This window comes from Parasteatoda tepidariorum, chromosome 5 (assembly GCF_982258835.1).
Source record: "Parasteatoda tepidariorum strain Cologne lab strain chromosome 5, Ptep-v5.0, whole genome shotgun sequence".
Taxonomy (NCBI): domain Eukaryota; kingdom Metazoa; phylum Arthropoda; class Arachnida; order Araneae; family Theridiidae; genus Parasteatoda; species Parasteatoda tepidariorum.
The window spans coordinates 33616951-33636029 of NC_141759.1; the positions used below are offsets into that span (position 1 = coordinate 33616951).

General features: G+C 31.0%; 1 protein-coding gene across 2 annotated transcripts in view; it reads right to left on the reverse strand.

The window, feature by feature from the left end:
* Positions 1-5932: 5932 nt before the first annotated feature.
* The window catches only part of LOC107446295 (putative monocarboxylate transporter 5), a 30741-nt gene continuing 17594 nt past the window's right edge, over positions 5933-19079 (reverse strand). The window contains exons 5-8 of one of the 2 annotated variants that reach the window (XM_087163632.1): positions 18201-18504; positions 11650-11937; positions 7198-7346; positions 5933-6070 (exon numbers count right to left, since the gene is read on the reverse strand). In XM_087163632.1, coding sequence (XP_087019758.1) covers positions 7216-7346; positions 11650-11937; positions 18201-18504 — 723 coding nt within the window. In that variant the 3' untranslated portion in view covers positions 5933-6070; positions 7198-7215. Of the gene's footprint in view, positions 6071-6997; positions 7347-11649; positions 11938-18200; positions 18505-19079 lie in introns of those variants that run through there. The other variant, XM_016060904.4, reaches the window with a different exon arrangement.

Here is a 19079-nt window from a genome sequence, read left to right on the forward strand (position 1 = left end):
AGTTTTCGTTCTAGAATCAGTATATTTGTTCTTTATTTTCAATTTTATATTGACTAGTAGCCTCTCCATCGGCTGAAATTCAATACTTTACACATGATATCTGCGTTATACTTCATTAAATGATATGGCTACTTAAAAAACGAATGTCACAAAAAAATAATAATAATGCGGCTTGCTCTATCTTAGGAAATTTATTCCAAAAATATTTGTTACCAAAAAGAATTATTGTTGTTGTTTTCAATCCTTCTTGATCGAGCTGGATCAAATTCATTAGGTCAAAATCAAGCAATAAATGCCGTTGTAAGGGGAAGTCTAAGTTCTAAATTAATACAAGCAAGGATGTGAAGAAATGAAACTTAGAAGCAGATAACAAGTTAACAAACCCTGGGTAGTCACAGGAGACTAAAAATGCAAAAAGTGGCGAATTCAAAATTTTATTTTAAAAAATTTAAATTACCAACTTTTTTTTTAACATAATTGTTTCAGTTAGCTCCAGTGTTGCCAAAACTTACGATTAAAAAGTACGATTGGGAGCTCAAAAAGTAACGGATTCGAACATTTTGTAGCCCAAACAAATACGTTATATATATATATATATATATATATATATATATATATATATATATATATATATATATATATATATATATATACTAATTACATATATTTCTGTTAAATTAACAAAAAGTTGAATTTCAATGTATTGCGTTAAAAATTTCGTCAAATTCAATATATCGTTTTAACTCAGATTAAAGATCACATGATTTATTTTTCCAGAAGATAAACGATTAATAATGGTTGGAGTTAAAGATTTTTTTTCCCATCATACTCTCCGTGCATTTTTCCACATATATTTGCGATTTCACAAGTCTACGATTTGAAACATAGATATGGAAAGATTCTAGATTCCGCGCAGCAAAACAAAACAGGAATTCAAAACTAAGTTGATGCATTTTCAACAACACAAAGACAAAAAAAAATTCCTTTTTAAAAAAGATAGAGACTGCAGACTTTTCAGATTCACTTTATAATGGGAAAAGGAAAAAAAGTTTTTTTTTTTTTTTTAATTTTTTTTTCTTCATTAATTTTAGAAAATTTTAAGAAAAAAAGTAGCTTATTTTTGAGATTTGTAGCGTTTGAAAAATAAAGAGTAGCCTAAAAAGTAGCGGGCCGTCCAATTTCGATTTTTAGTAGTGGAGACTTTTAAAAGTAGCCCAATCTGGCAACACTAGTAGTGACAATAAAAGTTTTTGCTTTAAATATTCCTTCTTCTGCTCTCTGTTGGTTAAAGAATAGTGATTTTGATTTTAAAAAAAGGTAAATTATTGAATATTAAAAATAAAAATACACTATCGAGTTCTTACGGCAGGAATACCACAGGCGACTAATGTAAAAAGTGGTAGAAACTTAATTCATTTTTGTTTATTTATAATCTTTTTTAATTATTCAATCGTAGCTACCACTATGACGTACATTTCAAATTTATATTTATGACTATATTTAAAACAATACCATTCTTTGTTACTCTCTTTCAATAATAAACCAAAAAAAGCATCGATTAATCGATTTTAATAAAATTTTAAATTATATGTATCACCACGTTTTACATTTTTAGTCGCCTATGGCAACCCTGCATTCTTTGCATTGGCTTTCAATTGTAAACTAAAAAAAATTTATAAATAAATAAATATATGCTATAAAAATGACCAATTTTTTTAAATCCGTTTTAATAAAACTTTGAATTTTTTTCGACACCACTTTTTGCGTTTTTAGTTCGCCCGTGGTAACCGTATTAACGTTTAGTCTGTCTCTAAGTTTCATTCATAGTTTACTACAACCACTATTACTAGTTGGCTGATCTGGAAATAGACTTTCCAGATGGTATCCAGTCTAATGGTATCTTGAGATTTTCGAGCAGAACAAAGAAAAGACAGCAAACTAATCGCCATAGTAATTTTTTTATTGCTAATGTTTGCATGTACTACAGATAAATTACACTATATAACAAATTTCAACAATTTTGTTGAGCAACTGTACAAAAAAAATTAAAACAATTTCAACTTAAGGACTTTCAATAGTTCAATCCCAGCTAATATTAAAATGACCAACTTACAAGGGAAACTAGGGAAGTGTGACTCGCTAATTTTGAAATAAACTAGTGGGATGTATGCCTTATGAGGAATAATTTTAGGGGGCAACATTCGTTTTGGCCCATAGAGGATCCTGTGAGAGATAAAAAATAATTCAGTACATAGAAAAATCGGTATTTTATTACTTCAATGCAGGCTATTAGTTATTGTAATTGTCTCATAATCCAATTAATTTGCTGCTAATTGTATAATTAATTAATTTGCTAATTAATAAATTAATCAGAAAGTTAATTAATTAATTGTTGATTAATTATTAATTAATAATTTGATTTGCAATTACGTACTCCAATTAATTTGGAAAGTATTTTGGAAAAAAAAAATTTTTTTAAATTAGCCTAACAGGTTCTGAAAAACTACAGATATATAAAATTTTCGAAATCAATTTTGACAATAAATATGCATTATATAGTACGCGAAAGTACCACAAAATTAATCGGAGTATGAGACAATCACAATAGCTAATAGTCTGCATTAAGGTAATAAAATACCGATTTTTCTATATATTGAATTATTTTTTATCTCTCACAGGACCTTCTATGGGCCGAAACGAATGTTGCCCCCTAAAATTATTCCTCATAAGGCAATTAAACTTTAGAACGCATGTGGTAATGTATGTTTAAAATTACTTTTATAATAAATGCAGCTATAATTTTATGCATAAACTTAGCTTTTTTAAGTTGAAAATGTATATAGCATGATTGTGTAACACTGGATAATGTTTTGCTCTATTCTTGCTTTCCATGCAGACTTCTTTTATGATTAGGATTTATTAAATAAATAGTAGATATGTTAAAATTAAACTATTTTCTCTTTTTTTTTATTTTGACTCTATTTATACAGATATATGTAGTGTATTAAAGATTCATATATTTTATACCAATTTAACATGTTTTCTGGAAATCTAATTCTGCAGATTAGTTTGAATCCACTTTTATTTCTTGCAAACTGATGCAAAATACTCGATTTACGAAACGCATTATGTCATTAATAAATAATTTTACGAAAGATGCATTGTTCACTAAAAAATACTATCTCCCATAGCGTTTACGTCACTTTTTCGTAGTAGCTTTAGTTCCTTAAGCGTATTTCCTGTATTCGAATTTCAGATAATGGCTTCATACCGGAATTTATTTTGCAAGATTTTGTGCTAACCTTTCTAATGAATGAATGATATTCTTATTATAGTTTATTTTATTGTTATTTTTTTATTCTCACAACATTTGCTTATTTACTTACCTGTTTTTTTTTTTTTTTTTTTCATAATTATTTTTACATTTATTTTGTTCCTTTTTTGGAAACAATTCCTTTTGCAACTGTTTTCTATTTTTTTTATTCGATTTTATTTAACAACAAAGCAAGACAAGAAAAAAAAAATGAAGGATACAAAAACAATGACTTGATAAAATATGATAAATCTGTTAACCCCAAATTTTTAGCCTCTTTCTTCTGGAATGTTTTAGTGATAGAGTAATGGCAATTAATTTAATTTTAAAAAAATCGAAAGTGAATGTATGTATACCTTTTATCCCAGTATTCACCTGTCCATTTCGTTTTTATTCGATGTCTTTCTTCTCCTTTTTATCCTATAATATTCTCATGTAAAACATACCTTTTTTTTTTAACTGTACAACTATAGTCTAATATCGTTCCATTTTTAGTTACAAAACTTTCTTTTTGTATGGATATTATCTGTAGAAACATCAGAAACTGATTTTTAATTTAATAGAAACAGATTGATGATGATAATAACAGAAGTGATGATTTAATGAGATATTTAGTTTTTGTTTATAAACTTAAGACTATGACTGTGTTACGGCACGCACAATTATTGCCTACCGCTTCAAATTGAGTATTAAGAACAGTAAAGTGCGGCGAGCTCTCTGCTTATCGCTTATAGCTCTGCGTTTAACCCGTTTCGAATTTCGTTTATATGTCTAGTAGAACAGAAGTTTCGATATTTAACAAAGGAAAAATCCATAGTTGATTACTAGTGCAGAAAGGTGCAATGTATTGAAAAGCGATATATAATAATAATCAAATTTAATAATATAAACAATAAAAAAAACAAATATGATGGTGTAATATTTATAGGATTCCGTATAAAGATTTTATTCAAATCTGTTGCCAGCCACACATGTGATTCATATTCATAATTATTGTACATGATTACAGCGCCATCTGTTGGTGAGACAAAATTCTTAACAAATAGATAATAGTGTCATTTTTCTCAGAACTAATTTTTTGGTTATTTTCAACCATTCTAAATGCAATATCTCAAAATATTTTTGTTCAAATTATTAGAAAGTTTTCATGATTGTTTCCAATGTCTTGGTTCTATGAACTGGTTGATTAAACTATTATTTTATATTTTACAACTAAAATAAAAATAATTAATTGCGATTTCTGGCCTTTTTTTTTTTTTTTTGGACTAATAAGTTTCGATATTTGTTGCAAAATATCTAAATATTAATATGTCTAATACTTAACTTACTTCCTAACTTGAGTTTTGATGAGTATTACAGAGATGCCAACTTGCTCCGGACAGCAAATAAATATTTTAAATTGGTAGTTTATCAATTGTGATTCTGGGTTTAATAAATTCAATTTAGTAGATTTGTATTCACCACTATTTCTAAATAATTCGTAGGCTTATATAATTCACCACATTCTAGTACACGTGTCATGCTATACCTTTGAAAAAGCAAGAGAAAATAGTCAAATATTTGCAAAATTTACGTTGTAATTATTTACCGTCTTTTTAATGATTTTGGCGTGTCCGGAGCAGTTGACATCTCTGGTATTATAAAGCACGAACAATAAATAAATAATAAACCGTAACAAAGTTATGTGATTTTGAAAAATGTTTTTTTTTTCCATGATTAAAAAAAAAATCACATTTTTTGAATTTTATTATTTTTAGTGTATTATATTGGGAGTACAAATTAGTTCGGTCCGTTTTTTTGTGGTCAAAAATGCATTCATTTTTGAACAAAATGAATGAACAGATTAATCAAAGTATTGTCCATCGCTGGCTACTACTTTTTCCCACCTCTTAGGCAATTTTTGAATTCCTTCTCGAATAAATGTTTCATCTTTTGAGGCGTTCCAAGGGGGCAATTTTCGATTTCTGCAAAAGAAGTGAACCGGTGACCTGCCAAGTCGTGCTGCATTCGTCGACACAACCAGTAATCAGAAGGAGCAATGTCGGGTGAATACGGCGGGTGTCAATAATTTGCCATTTCCAAATAATTTTTTGCGACATGAGGCCGACCGTTATCATGTAGAAGAATAAATTTGTCACGTCTTTGCTCGTATTCCTGCCATTTTTCTCGTAATGCACGAATCAATCGTAATAGAATCCGTACCGTACGAATCAATCGTAATGGAATCGCCAGATTGTAGCAGCTCATAGTATACAACACCATTCCCTACATCTGTTGGAGCATTGTCACCATAAACTTCTACAAGCATTCGAAGCTCTTCAGCTACACGTTTCTTGCAATTAAAGCAGAAACGTAACACCTCCCGCAAATGCATCTTAGTTGCCACAAAATTTGAAATATTCAACAAAGTAAAAAACAGGGTTTTTGTATGAAACTCAAAGCGATATAAACTGAATATTATTGACAGATGTCTAACCTCTCTGAAACCAGCTGTCACTATGAAACATTCACAACATCCAGAGCCATCTTTTGAAAATGGACCGAACTAAATTGTACTCCCAATAAATACATAAATCGAATTTTGAAATTTCTTGATTAACAATTTCAAAATTTTGTTTCCGAAGGTACTTTATTTGTTTTAGCATATCAATGATGAAAAATACTACTTGGAGGTTATAAGTGTCAACATTTCTTTCTTTCTTTTTTATCTTTTTATGAAGTTATGGGAAGCATAACTAGCTTGCAGTGAGCGTGTGCCTAAAGATGAAAAGAATTATTAAAAAAAAAAAAAAAAACGTTTCTAAATGTTTATATACATAGATATAACAAAATGTTTATGTGCTCCGAATGACTAAGTACAAAGAAAATGTAAATAAATTGTGCCAACTACTATAAGTTCTTCATGGTTAAAGCCGAGGATTTTACTTACCCAGGAAAAACTAATAAAACTATTTGTTTTTTTTTTTTTTTTGGAAAAATTAAATTATTTGGGACTAACATTTCTTTTTCTTGAAATTGACTTCCATTTGTTCGTAAGTCAATCACCAGTATCCAAATGATGAAATTGGTATATTGCATTAAATAATTGCCAGTTAAAAATGCCGGCATTTGATTATCAATTCGAAAAAATTATCAATTAAAAAGTTACGATCGAAAGTAAATTATTTTTGCCTACCATCTGTTTTTTGAAATTGACATTGTTCGTAAATCAATCATTTACCAGTATCCAAATTATGAAAATTCGTCATTACTTGCATTAAGTAATTACCAATTAAAAAATTGCCAGCATTTGGTTATCAATTTGAAAATATTAGCGAGTAAAAAGTTTCTATCTAAACCTCACAAGAAAATTTATGTTTTCATTTGTAGTAGTCCCAAATCTTTTATGCCTGCTTAAAGAAAGTCAGAAATTAAAGATTTTACTACCAGCCTTTTCGTAAAGTTTTACTTTACTCGAAGATACCAACTTGCTGTGCGGACAGCGGATAAATATTTTCGAGTGATAGTCTTTTAATGTATAATTCTCAGTCTAGTAAACTCGATTTATCGGTTTTTTTTACTCATCACTACTTCTAAATAATTCAATCTTATGCCACTTTGTTAATGTTTAGCCGTGTTGAGCATTTTAAAAAGATAGCAAAATCAGCCAAAAGTCTGTAATATTTCGTTTGTAGTTTTCTATCGTTTTTTTTTCTTTTAAGAATATTTTATTGGATTCAAGGCAGTTGGCGTCTCTACTTGACATTAAATATAGCATGACTTAACTCTCCTAAAAATCAGAACATGCTTTTTGGACTTAGTGCTTGTGTATGAAAACACGGTTATAGTCACAAACTAAATGCAGGTGATTACACAAATTTTCATAAATAAGAAAATAAATTAACTGTTGAATCGCCAATTTGTCAGGCATTAAATTTTTGGGCCATTTTCAGGAAAAACGGCTCTAATAGCCACAGACTTCCGGTTATTATTGATAGAAATCCGATCAAATAAAATAATCCATCATAAGAACCGACTTGATCTCGGAAAATACCTGAAATGCAAAAGAAATATTTCTTAGTTAAATTTTAATTAATCGAGAAGTAAAGTCTAAAACAAGGCAGTTAATTAATATAACATAAAATTTCCATTTTATTATATGTTAATTTTTTTAACAAGATTTCAGATTTTTAAACTATGACCTTTGGAAGAATTTTTTAATTGTTAACGAAATTCAACACTCAAAGACAATTGAATTCCTCTCCTTCATAAGTTGACCACTTGTCTGAATAGATTATCAAACTGTTGCCATACAACTGTTGTCAACTATCGAGATATGTTTTTTATGAGTTTCATTTCATTTTCTGAATTCAATATAATGAAAATAAAGGTTCGCCACGATCGAATCTGTACTTTATTTTAATTTTCTTATGATAATAATAAAACTTTTGAACCATACGTCACTATAGTGACTTACGGTTACTATAAACATATATGCTTACCAACATGTTCTTATTTATTAGATCATTTTTATTTGAATATTTAGAATAGTAATAGATTTTATGATTAAACATTTTATTATTGATCAACTAAATTGAATTTCTTTCCCATTACTTCTTACAAACAACTTAAACTTACATACATACACCGAAGAGCCATTACATTATGACCACCCTCCATCTATAACAATGGGCTCGCTCAGGTTTTCATGGTTTCTCGCCCAGGAACAATGTTTTCATGGGGCGCATTAGGACCCATAATACTCATAGAACAATCCCTGACGTCTGTAAGCTACTTGAACATAGTTGCAGACCAGGTTCACCCATTCATGACAACAGTTTTTCCTGCGGAGGATGGTGTTTACCAACAGGATAATGCACCATGTCATAAGGGTCGAATCGTCATGGATGGGTTCGAGGAACATTCCAGTGACTTTCAAGTCATGTCTTGGCCCCCAAATTCACCTGACCTTAATCCAATAGAGCATTTGTGACTGTTGCAGGGGGGGCACGCAGCTGATTCCAAAATATCATTTTCGAATACAAACCAAAAAAGTCGAATAGGTGTCAAAAAAATTAATCAGAAAAACGGTTATACGTAATCCACAATCCTCGCCGCGAATTTCTCGGGTATAAATGCTAAAAAATCCATCCATACTCTTGCTGGAACGAAAACATCTTGCTTTCCCGTTTGGAGCCGAGCGCGAGGAAACACTAGACAAGCACTCGGATCATCCCGGGTATTCTCGGGGCTACTCCCGCCAAACTTCAGTAAACAGAAGCAGGCAGCAGGCCCCGACAAGGCTTATGAGCCAAGGTCGTCGTTAATTCGACGACGTTAGAGCTCATTACATCTGGTGTGGAACTATCATCAATTGCGCGCGACTGCGGGGTTTTTCAAACTCGGACGACGCGACTACACCTGGATGCGTGCGCCCAGACGAGAGCAGACACGCGGCATTTCGTTAAGAAACGTTGGTTAAACTCGACCGTTTCCACGCAGATTGTCTACAAACTCGCTTTGGTAGACTTCTAAATTAATATTGAGGTAATTTTCAAAACTGTTATAAAGTATTTTTATTTGATTTAAAATAATAACCCTTTTAGATGGATAAATACGTAACTGGGTTGAAAAGAAAATTGAATGAAGCAGAAGCAGACGGCAAAAGAAGAGGTAACGAAAATAGCGGAACATCTTCCCAAAATAGTAAACCTAAATGTAGAAAATATGATCCAATGTACTTATCATTTGGATTTACTTGTAAAGTCATTAATGGCCAAGAACGACCAATGTGTTTGCTGTGTCTGAATACTTTGGCCTCAGACAGCATGAAACCAAATAAATTAAAACGGCATCTCGAAAACGTACATGCAGATCACGTTGGCAAGACAATAGAATTTTTCCAAAGAAAATTGGAGAATTTAAATAAACAAAAAGAAATGTTTTCAAAGACCATGTCTGTTACACAAAAAGCATTGCTTGCGTCTTATAAGGTTTCTTATAGAATTGCTAAATGCAAAAAACCCCATGTAATAGGAGAAACTTTAGTGCTACCTGCAGCTATTGACATGGTAGCTACGATGCTAGGTGAATCATATGCTGATCAACTTAAAATCATTCCACTTGCAGATTATACGGTGGGAAGACGAATATCCGATATATCTGAAGATTTTTGCGATCAATTAATAGAAAAAGTAAAACTATCTTCTTTCGCGTTGCAAGTAGATGAGGTTACAGATGTTCTTAAGGAGGCACACTTGATTACATATGTAAGATATGTTGTGGAAACTGATGTTAGAGAAGACATGTTATTCTGTAAACCTATTGAAGGCAATACTACAGCAAGTGAAGTTTTTAATATGATTGATAAATTTTTCAATGAATATAACATTCTGTGGGAGAACTGTGTTGGACTATGCACAGATGGAGCTCCATCTATGGCAGGAAAAAACGCTGGTCTACAGGCACTAGTTCGAAAGGTGGCTCCTCGGGCAAGTTGGACGCATTGCATGATTCATAGACAATCACTTGTTTCAAGAGATATGGGTGAAGATTTACTAACAGTATTTCAAGTTATTATAAGAGTTGTAAATTTTATCAAAAATAGCCCATTAAGAGGAAGGTTTTTCGCAAAATTGTGTAATGACATGGGTTCAGAATATACATCACTTCTATATTATTGTGAGGCACGTTGGCTTTCTCGTTCCAAAGTACTTCAAAGGGTGTTTGAGCTAAAAGAAGAGATCGCCATATTCCTTACTGATAATAATAGAGATGAAGCAAACTTGTTTTATGACACGAAATTTCTTGTGAAACTTGCGTATTTAGTGGATATTTTTCAAAGATTCAGTACTTTAAATAAATCAATGCAAGGGCCTCAAATTCATGCTTTTGTCCAGAAAGACAAGGTTACTGCATTTATGAGAAAATTGGAACTGTGGATAATAAGTTTGAAAAATAATAACTTTGATATGTTTACCACTTTTAAAATTACCTGTCTTGCAGATGAAATAGAAGAAAGTAAAGTTCTTATTAATAAACACTTGACCAGTTTAAGGGAGCAATTCTCGCTTTACTTTAAAGATCTTGACATGTCCAAATATGAATGGATTAGAAACCCGTTTGTGATTGAAAAATATGATGATTTTGGCCTTACGACAGCAGAGCAGGAAATGATAATTGACTTATCTAGTGACAGCACATTAAAGCAGATGTTTCAACACGAAAATAATATTGTCACGTTTTGGTTACGAGTAAAGGACGAGTTTCCTACTTTAACAAATAAAGCTTTAGAAATTTTATTGCCCTTTGTAACATCTTACTTATGTGAAACTGGGTTTTCTGCAGTAGCTGTCTTAAAGACAAAGTATCGATCTTGCTTAAAGATTGAAAAGGAACTGAGAACCGCGATATCTTCAATGATACCACGGTTTGACGAAATTTGTGCTGAAAAACAAGCTCACCCTTCACATTAAATTTTTATAATGTTGTATTAATGTTGAATTCTATTTTTTGTACTTTTGTAAGATTTGTTTTTATTACATTATATTATTATTTCTTAAAATAGATAATTATTTTTTATGTATTTTTATACATAATATTGTATATTATTTTGTAGCCCATTAAATAAATTACAATATCAGATAAGTGTTTATGAGATTGGATTGTTAGAAAAATTAAGGGGGGCACAAAATTTTTTTTTCCAAAGAGGGGGGCGCAGGTACAAAAAGTTTGGAAAGAACTGATTTGTGGTCCTACTTGGAAAACCAAATTCGTGCTGCCACGCTACCCCCTCGAAATGTGAGGGAATTGCAGGACCAGTTGGTGAGCGCTTGATACCAGATACCTCAGACTACCTATCAGCACCTTGTGGAATCAATGCCACGGCGGTTGCTAGCAGTTTTGAGGGCTAAAGGTGGTCATAATGTAATGGCTCTTCGGTGTACGTATATGTATATAACCTATCAATTGTGCTGAAAAGCTTTTAACAGAGAAGAAAATTAAACAAATTTATTTGGCTACCACTTTAAATATTTTGAGAAGCTAGGACTGCCGAGTTGGCAGCTAATTTTCAATTCAACGGCCTTTAACGATTCGCTCTGCTCTTTTTTTAAATATTTTCCTTGTGTCTGTAGTTGATCGGAATTATAATGCAGGCTTTTATTTTTTTTTAAATTTGTTACCTGAACTTAAAGAAATCAAAATTCATTTCTTTCTTTTTTTTAAAAAAAATGACCAACAGGAGAGCGGGTTGTTAAAATCTACTGATTTGGAAAATCCTTCCCCGGGAACGGAATTAGTATTCGGAATTTAATTTGTTTTATGAAGAAAGTAAATTACTTAAACAAAACTGTTACCTATTACTGGTGGTATACCAAATGTTACTAGACCGGATATTAAACCCACACATCCAACAGCTAGTGACTGCTTCGTTTGATCAATGTACTTGTAAACCAGTACGGGAAAATGTACGAACACTATTCCCGCTGTGATTCCGTACAAGACGAGACATGCCATGTACAGCCAGAAGTTGGTAGCAAAAGGAAACAGTGATGTAAATAAACCTTGGAGGATGAAAGTCAGCATCATGAATATCGGAAAAGACAAAATTTTCTTGTCTGTAACCCATCCAAAACAAAGACGACCTGAAATAAAGAAAACAAAGAATTATTATTATTATTATTTCTAATAGCAGGACTAAAAGACAATTACAGCAATAAACACAAAGACCCATATAGGCATAGAGAAAAAGAGAAGCAGCTATAGCGATATCTATGAATACAGAAGGCCCCTAGCCTTCCACAGTAAAGTAACACGGCTGTTTATCAAAGGCTCTATTGTCGCATGAAATGTCTTTTTGCGAATAATATGCAACTTTCATAATTGATGAAAGTTTGCAACAGTTGTTAGGACAGGCCCATCCTATCTTTATCTAGCACCCTTACTGTTTATTCTGAAAATTGCGCAAACCGTTAATATAAAGAAAAGCGTTTGTGGTCTAATTTTTAAATATTTAAAAACTTACTCCAATGCAGCATTATCTGGTCTCATAAAAAATTTGCAAAAAATAGGAATGAGGCATTGATTTTGACAATTTTTATCTAGGTGGAAAAATGTCTCCAAATTGGTGATTTTTTTAAAAAAAGTTTAATGACTTTTAAAATATTTTAGCCATTTGCTCGTTCTAAAGACCATATAATTCTTTATAGCAAGATGGCATATGCAGTTTAAAATTATAGCTTTGCTTCAAATGTAAGGCACTTAAACTGTGGCTTTTTCATTTTTCTTGGCAAAATAGCTTCGAAAACCCATGTTAAAGCTCGGCAGAAGATCACCATCTATAATGACTCGTCCCAAATTTCAGGGACTGCAGATGGGACATGAGGAAAAGGAGCAATTGTTTCGTGAGACAAGCATGGGCAGTGGCCCACATTTTCCATCAAAATCAGTACGCATCTAATCTAGTAATTATTATCCTCTTAATGACACGAAATTATGAGCGTAATAGTTTACTAGATTGTAACTATTATGCTCCTAAATGTCACTAAAACACATAGTTTAAGTTTTAAAAAAAATTGGAATACAATCGATAACACGTGTCTTGTTGTTTCTGAACTGCTTCATTATGTTTATGCAATATACTGTGGCATGTGACATTTTGCGACAAGGAGATGAAATGTGTTAATATTAAGCAGAAAAAAATTACCATCCTTATTAATTTATACATTAAAGTTTTTCTATTTTTTCTTTAAGAGGCCTCTACTCTCGCCATCTTGGAGTTTAGATTAAATTTTAAATTTGTGTTTTGTTGGTTCTTTTTTTTTTTTTTTTTTTTTGTACTGAACAAAGTTTTGATGATGTCGCATTGTTAGATAGAACAATACCTTTCAAAAAAAGAAGAAAATGAAGTAGTCGCTTTATCAGATTAGGATAAATAGCGCTTGATAATTTTTAGAACTTCTTTTAATTTTTTCTCAACACTTTGAAGCAAATAATTTTTTGGTTTTAAATAAGTAATTTAACCCCTTAACGATCGGTTAATTTTCAAGAAAACGGTCATAAAAATGCCTATTTTTTTGGCTTTTGTATTTGTATTACGTATTTGATTAGTGCTGCAACTCCTATCCTATATTTATTAAAACTAGGTACCTGGTCCGCACAGCGGCCCCTATCCCATACATCATGAAATATTTTTAAAAAACATTGAGTTAAAAGCATATTGGGTTTAGCATCATTATGGTAGCTATACAAGAATTTAAATACTTTGCTTAATAAATTTAAAGTTGTGGGTTGAAGTTGCAAAATTAATAAGAATATTTTAAATCAATTAACAAATCTATTGAAAAATGTTTATATAATTAATAAAATAAATATTAAGAGTTTTTTAGAGTTCATATGGAAGTTCAGATTTATAATTTTGTTTATGCTGTTTCCATCTGCTCTAGACTATGGTTTACACACTGTATGATGATTCACTAAGAAATTTCTAAGATTCACTAATATCGATGATTCACTAAGAACGATGATACACTGATGGATGATACTCTGATGGATGATAGTGCTGTAACTAGTTTAAAATAAACTAACTATCTACAATTACCTAAAAAATAACCTGGTACTGCCATCAGGTGTGTAAAATGAGAAATAAAATGTTTTCCGGGCAAAAGAAATGAATTAGTTTTATTCTTATTGGCGCGTTATTACTGAGCACTCCAGCCCGTCAATATCACGGGAGCGAGAAAAAGTGGGCGAAAACTCACCCCGTCATTTTCACGGGAGCGAGAAGGAAGGGGTTAAAACTACTCGTTTCTCAATTTTCAGATTTTTTTTAAATCTAATTTTATTACAGTTTAAACTATTGAAAATCAATCTGGATTACGTCAGAAAATATTTTTAATGCTAATTGCACATAAGCAAAAATGCATCTAGTAAAAATCTAAAAACAAGCAACTTTATATTATTTAACTACGAATCAAAAACTGTTGATTGCAGAATTTTTCGGCATAATTTTGTCTCAAAAAAATTAGTAGGAAAACTACAAAATACCACACGCTTTATATTTCGAATTGTGATTGGGCGACGGCCTTGTATTTTGCATATATCGAAAGATACTGACAAATAATAAAAAAATATCCCTCATCAGCTTGCTTGTAAAAATTAAATAAAGAGGATAAAAACCATATTTGAAATCACCCCTTCTCAACTCCTTTGTCAGTTGAGTACAGTTAAGAGAGGAAGGGGATCTTAAACCTTTATTATTATTTTTATTAAACATATTTTTAATTCTTATTTCTTTATTTCGTACTAATGTAGGTAAAAATAAGTGAAAAATATTAAATTTTGCAGTTTAATAATTTATGGCTATGAAATACAGCATAAAACACCGGTGTCTTTTTCTGCGTTAAATGTAAAATCTTCCAAACACGGCCCACTTCTGCGCAATAATTTTTCAAATTTGCACTTACTTACTGATAGCTAGATCAAAGAGAAACAGTAATAAATTTTTGAAATTTCTTTAATCTATAAATTAAGCTATTGATAAATTTTTTGAAAATAAATATAAAAAAAGTTTAACTACTTTTTTTTAGATTTTATATTTTAACATAGATATAGAATTCCGATAATCTAACAGATTTTTTTAGTAATAACTAGACTGCTTTTTATAATTACAAAATACCAAAATATATCTTACTTGTATTTAGAGCGTCAGAAAATAAGGGTTTTAAGGTTCGTAATTATTGCTTCACAGGTAAAAATAAGTTTAGAGCTTAAAAAGTTTTAATGAGAAAAGAAGTCAGATATAAAATTCAGAAGCATTTAGTTAAATTTATAATTTTATATATAATATACAGGTCTCGCCCTAAGCATTCGCCACCTCCCCAAATGCGATAAAATCGTACATTTAGCGAATAAAATTGTGTTTTGACGAATGATTTTTTCCACTGTAAAGAACAATATATATGTAACTCAATCCTCAAAATTACTTCAAAAAAATTTTTTTAAACAAATCACTATTTTTAATTCGATTACAGTAATTTTCAGTAGATGCTTCACATAACCAATTAGAATCGGGTTCAAATAACGTAAGCTTGAAAGAAACTACAGTAAAATAGTTTTTTTTTATGGGAAAATTATTGATCATGAGAAATTGCTAAGATTTGCATTTGTCGAAAACTTTCGAAAATTGGCGAATACTTTTGTTATTTAGATAATTTACTGGTTAATAATTTGAAATCTTTAGCGCGGGTCCTGAATGTATAAAGTTAATTTTACAGTTAGAAAGAATTTTAAACGCGTGAGATTTTGAAACGAATTTTAACACATATCGTCATATCGAGTATCCCTTATGATTGTATCTTTGGAAAATTAGGCGTTTCTCTGACCTTCAATTCGGTATTTCGAAAATATTTCTCTGAAAATATTCCACCCATTAACCTTGAACTATTCGGAAGAATATTGTGTAACTTATGTTTTTAAACAATACTTTTAGCCTAAATAGATTAACAAAATAATAAAGACATTTTAGAAAAATTACAAGTTAACCATGTAGAAAAAAAATACCTTGTATAAAATAATGTCGAAGTGTAATTATATATATATATTCTCGTTCTGTGTGAGTGTGTGTTCTATTTATAATCACTTCTTTTTCTCGATTACTTAAAAAACGAATTTTTTCTCTTCCCTTGATAGGGTATTCCTTAACGACTTTTCGAATGTATATTTTTATAATTTTTGTCAAATGAAGTCACAAAAGTATGCATTTTGGGTTTTGCACTTTAATATTCAAACACAAGGAACTACAAAATCAACAAACATCAAAACTTGTTGGTCGTTTAAAAATGCATTGTGTTTGTTATTATTATGTATTATTTTGTTAAATAATAAAAAATAATTTGAACTGTCTGTTGAACGAGCGGAATTGACTTTAATTTAATTTTAAGTATAACCTTTATCTATCCAAAATTTTGACTAAATCCTCTATGTATTGAATTTTTGAAAAAATTTAAAAGCTATCCGGCATTCATTAACCCTTTCGCGCCGACTGTCACAAATACGTGACAGCAAAAAACCGTATCAATCAGGGTGAAAAGATAAAACTGGTAATCAAAGTATTTCTTTAGCAGTTTATTTGTGGGCGGAGTTATAATTGTTTGATTTATTTAATTCACCATTACTTTGTTCAAAATAAAACTATTTAGTTGTACTTTGAATTAACATTGATTACATATATGATTACACTAACAATAATTAAAATAAAAGCAAAGTAAGTCTGTCAAATTAGCAACGACTACATTTAAGTTACCGTTTTTTATTTAATTGCAACTTGATTCTGATTTTGTACGAATGCTTTTCTGAATCACCCGTCCCCAACGGGTTAAAGCACTAAAACTAACATAAGTACTTTTTGCGTTGAAGTACTTTTCTTCAATTTTTTTAGTGGGTCTCTAAGCCTATAATAGTTTATAGTCCAAAGATTTTCCCAATAGTAATTTTAGTTTTAACAAGTCTTCATTGCTTCAATTTGATCGTTTTGCAAATTTTTATAAAAATATTTTATTTTCAAAGCTTCTCAAGCCAAAATTTTTGATGGTCCCATCAAATTGATGGTTTATGTTGGTCTCAGTGCGATTCATTATGGCCTAACATCATTTGATGGTCACCATCATCCAACATTTTCCGTTATGCGTTCATGGTATTTGATATGACAACAAAATTCCATCATTCCATGATGGAAAATTCTACTTTAATACTATGATGGTTAACCGTCAGGAGAAGTTTGATTCTCATGCACCAATAAAATTCGTGATGGTTCCAACTATACGTTTCCATGATGGTTTAATGGGAATTTTTGTTGGTTTTCAAGAATATACTATCAAAACAATTTTTTGTGTGTGTGTTGACCCCTCATAATGATGGAATATTGTTGGCACATCAATCTGAATTCTTACATTTAGGAGATTGTGGCTCATGATCGTTCCAGCATTTGATTTCTATGAAACTATGCTGTAAATTCAAGATAGTCCATAATGGTACGACAATGCTTTGCCACGATGGTAATTCTACTAGTAGAATTACCATCTACTACTTCTTACTAGTTTGCTCAGCAGGACAATACCATCAAAACAAGTTGCTATTCTTACGTTGGACCATCAAAAATTCGCGACCGAATTCCTACATTAAGGTGATGGTTACTTACGATGGTGACCATCAAAAAATACAATAGTTAATGATGGTTATCATCAAGATTATGTTGATCCATCAATGAAAACCAACAAAAACTTTGACTTGGGTTAGAAGGAAATTATAAGAAAGTATCTTCTGAAACTGTGTTAATTTTTTTTAATACTTATTTTCTTTTAAACGGACATAGAATACTAAACATCCCAGTATCAAACAGAACATACCACAGAAGCTGGGGACCTTTGTAATTTCCCCTCCTGTAACTGAAAGCCTCCACACGGTTTTTTGTAGGTAGTCCTATTAGACCACTATAAAGGTAAACCAAATTGTGAAAGAACCATTTAATATGAAATCTATTAAAAATTAGAAAGTGGTAGAAAGTATATGTCTAAAAATTTGTTTAATTTATGAATATAATTAGTTTGTTTTATTTACTTGTCAACCACCACAGATTTAATTCTCAAATACATATGATAAATTTCTCTCAAGTACTTTTAAAATAGAATTTGGGTACTTGCGCGCAAGTGGTTTACTTTTTAAATAATCTGCGCGGACTACTTATAAGAAACCGTGTGGAGGCTTTCTGATGTAGGAGGTGATGCAATAGGTGACATCAATTTGTTTCAGTGCAGATTTTGCAGCTTTGGCGAGAATTTGTTTTTAAACATACTGTAACAGATTTTTGTTTGTACATTAGTTTCGAATATTGAATATTTATTGAGCTTACCGACCAAATCACCTACTGTTAATGCATGAAACAGATATTTCTCATATTCCCCAGGTATTCCTTTGTCTCTGCTGTAATCGACTACCACAGTCAGAATGGGAAGGAAAACCCAGAAATAGGAGGCAACTCCTAAACTGATTAGAATGTAAACTGGATTTCTGTAAAGGAGTACGATATCTTTCAAACTTTGAAGGAAATGTTCCGTTAGATCAGATTCGTCTTTTTTCTGCTGATCCGAAACTCTCTTGTTATTGGAATCCGATGATTTTTTGTTCTCACTCCCATTTCTGTTCTCATTCCATTTCTGAAAAAAGAGAAGAAAATGAATGGACAAAATAAAAGAAAAAAAACATGAAAAATTAAATTATACTCTCTCCGTCTTAAATTAGTCGTTACATTTAATTTATTTCATTTTATAACCGTCGTTGGACAACAAACCCAATTTTTTGAGTTTACGACTACTAATGCTCAACTCTGTAGCCTTGTAACTTTGAACCCAATCCAGAAGACAAAAGAACTCCTGGAAGAAATTGTTATTGTGACTATGGGAATAATGAACTATTGGGAGAAATTTGCCTTTGTAGAGGACTTTTTGATGGAACTAACAGGGATTTGGGTCACATGGAGAGGAAAACCACGAAAACCTTCCACGGCTAGCCTAACAGCAAGAGGACTCTAACCTGTGATCCGTATACCACTGAGGATATCTTACGTTAGCAATGTGGTTGGTGCACTGTGGTTGGTGCTTTAAATTTTACATATTTGAAGCCCAATTAATTTAGTTAAAATCCCAATTAAAAATGATTAAATATACTGTTGGGCCTTCAAATATAAAGAAAAATTCATTTAAGGTTTATATGTTTCTCTATTAAGTTCATT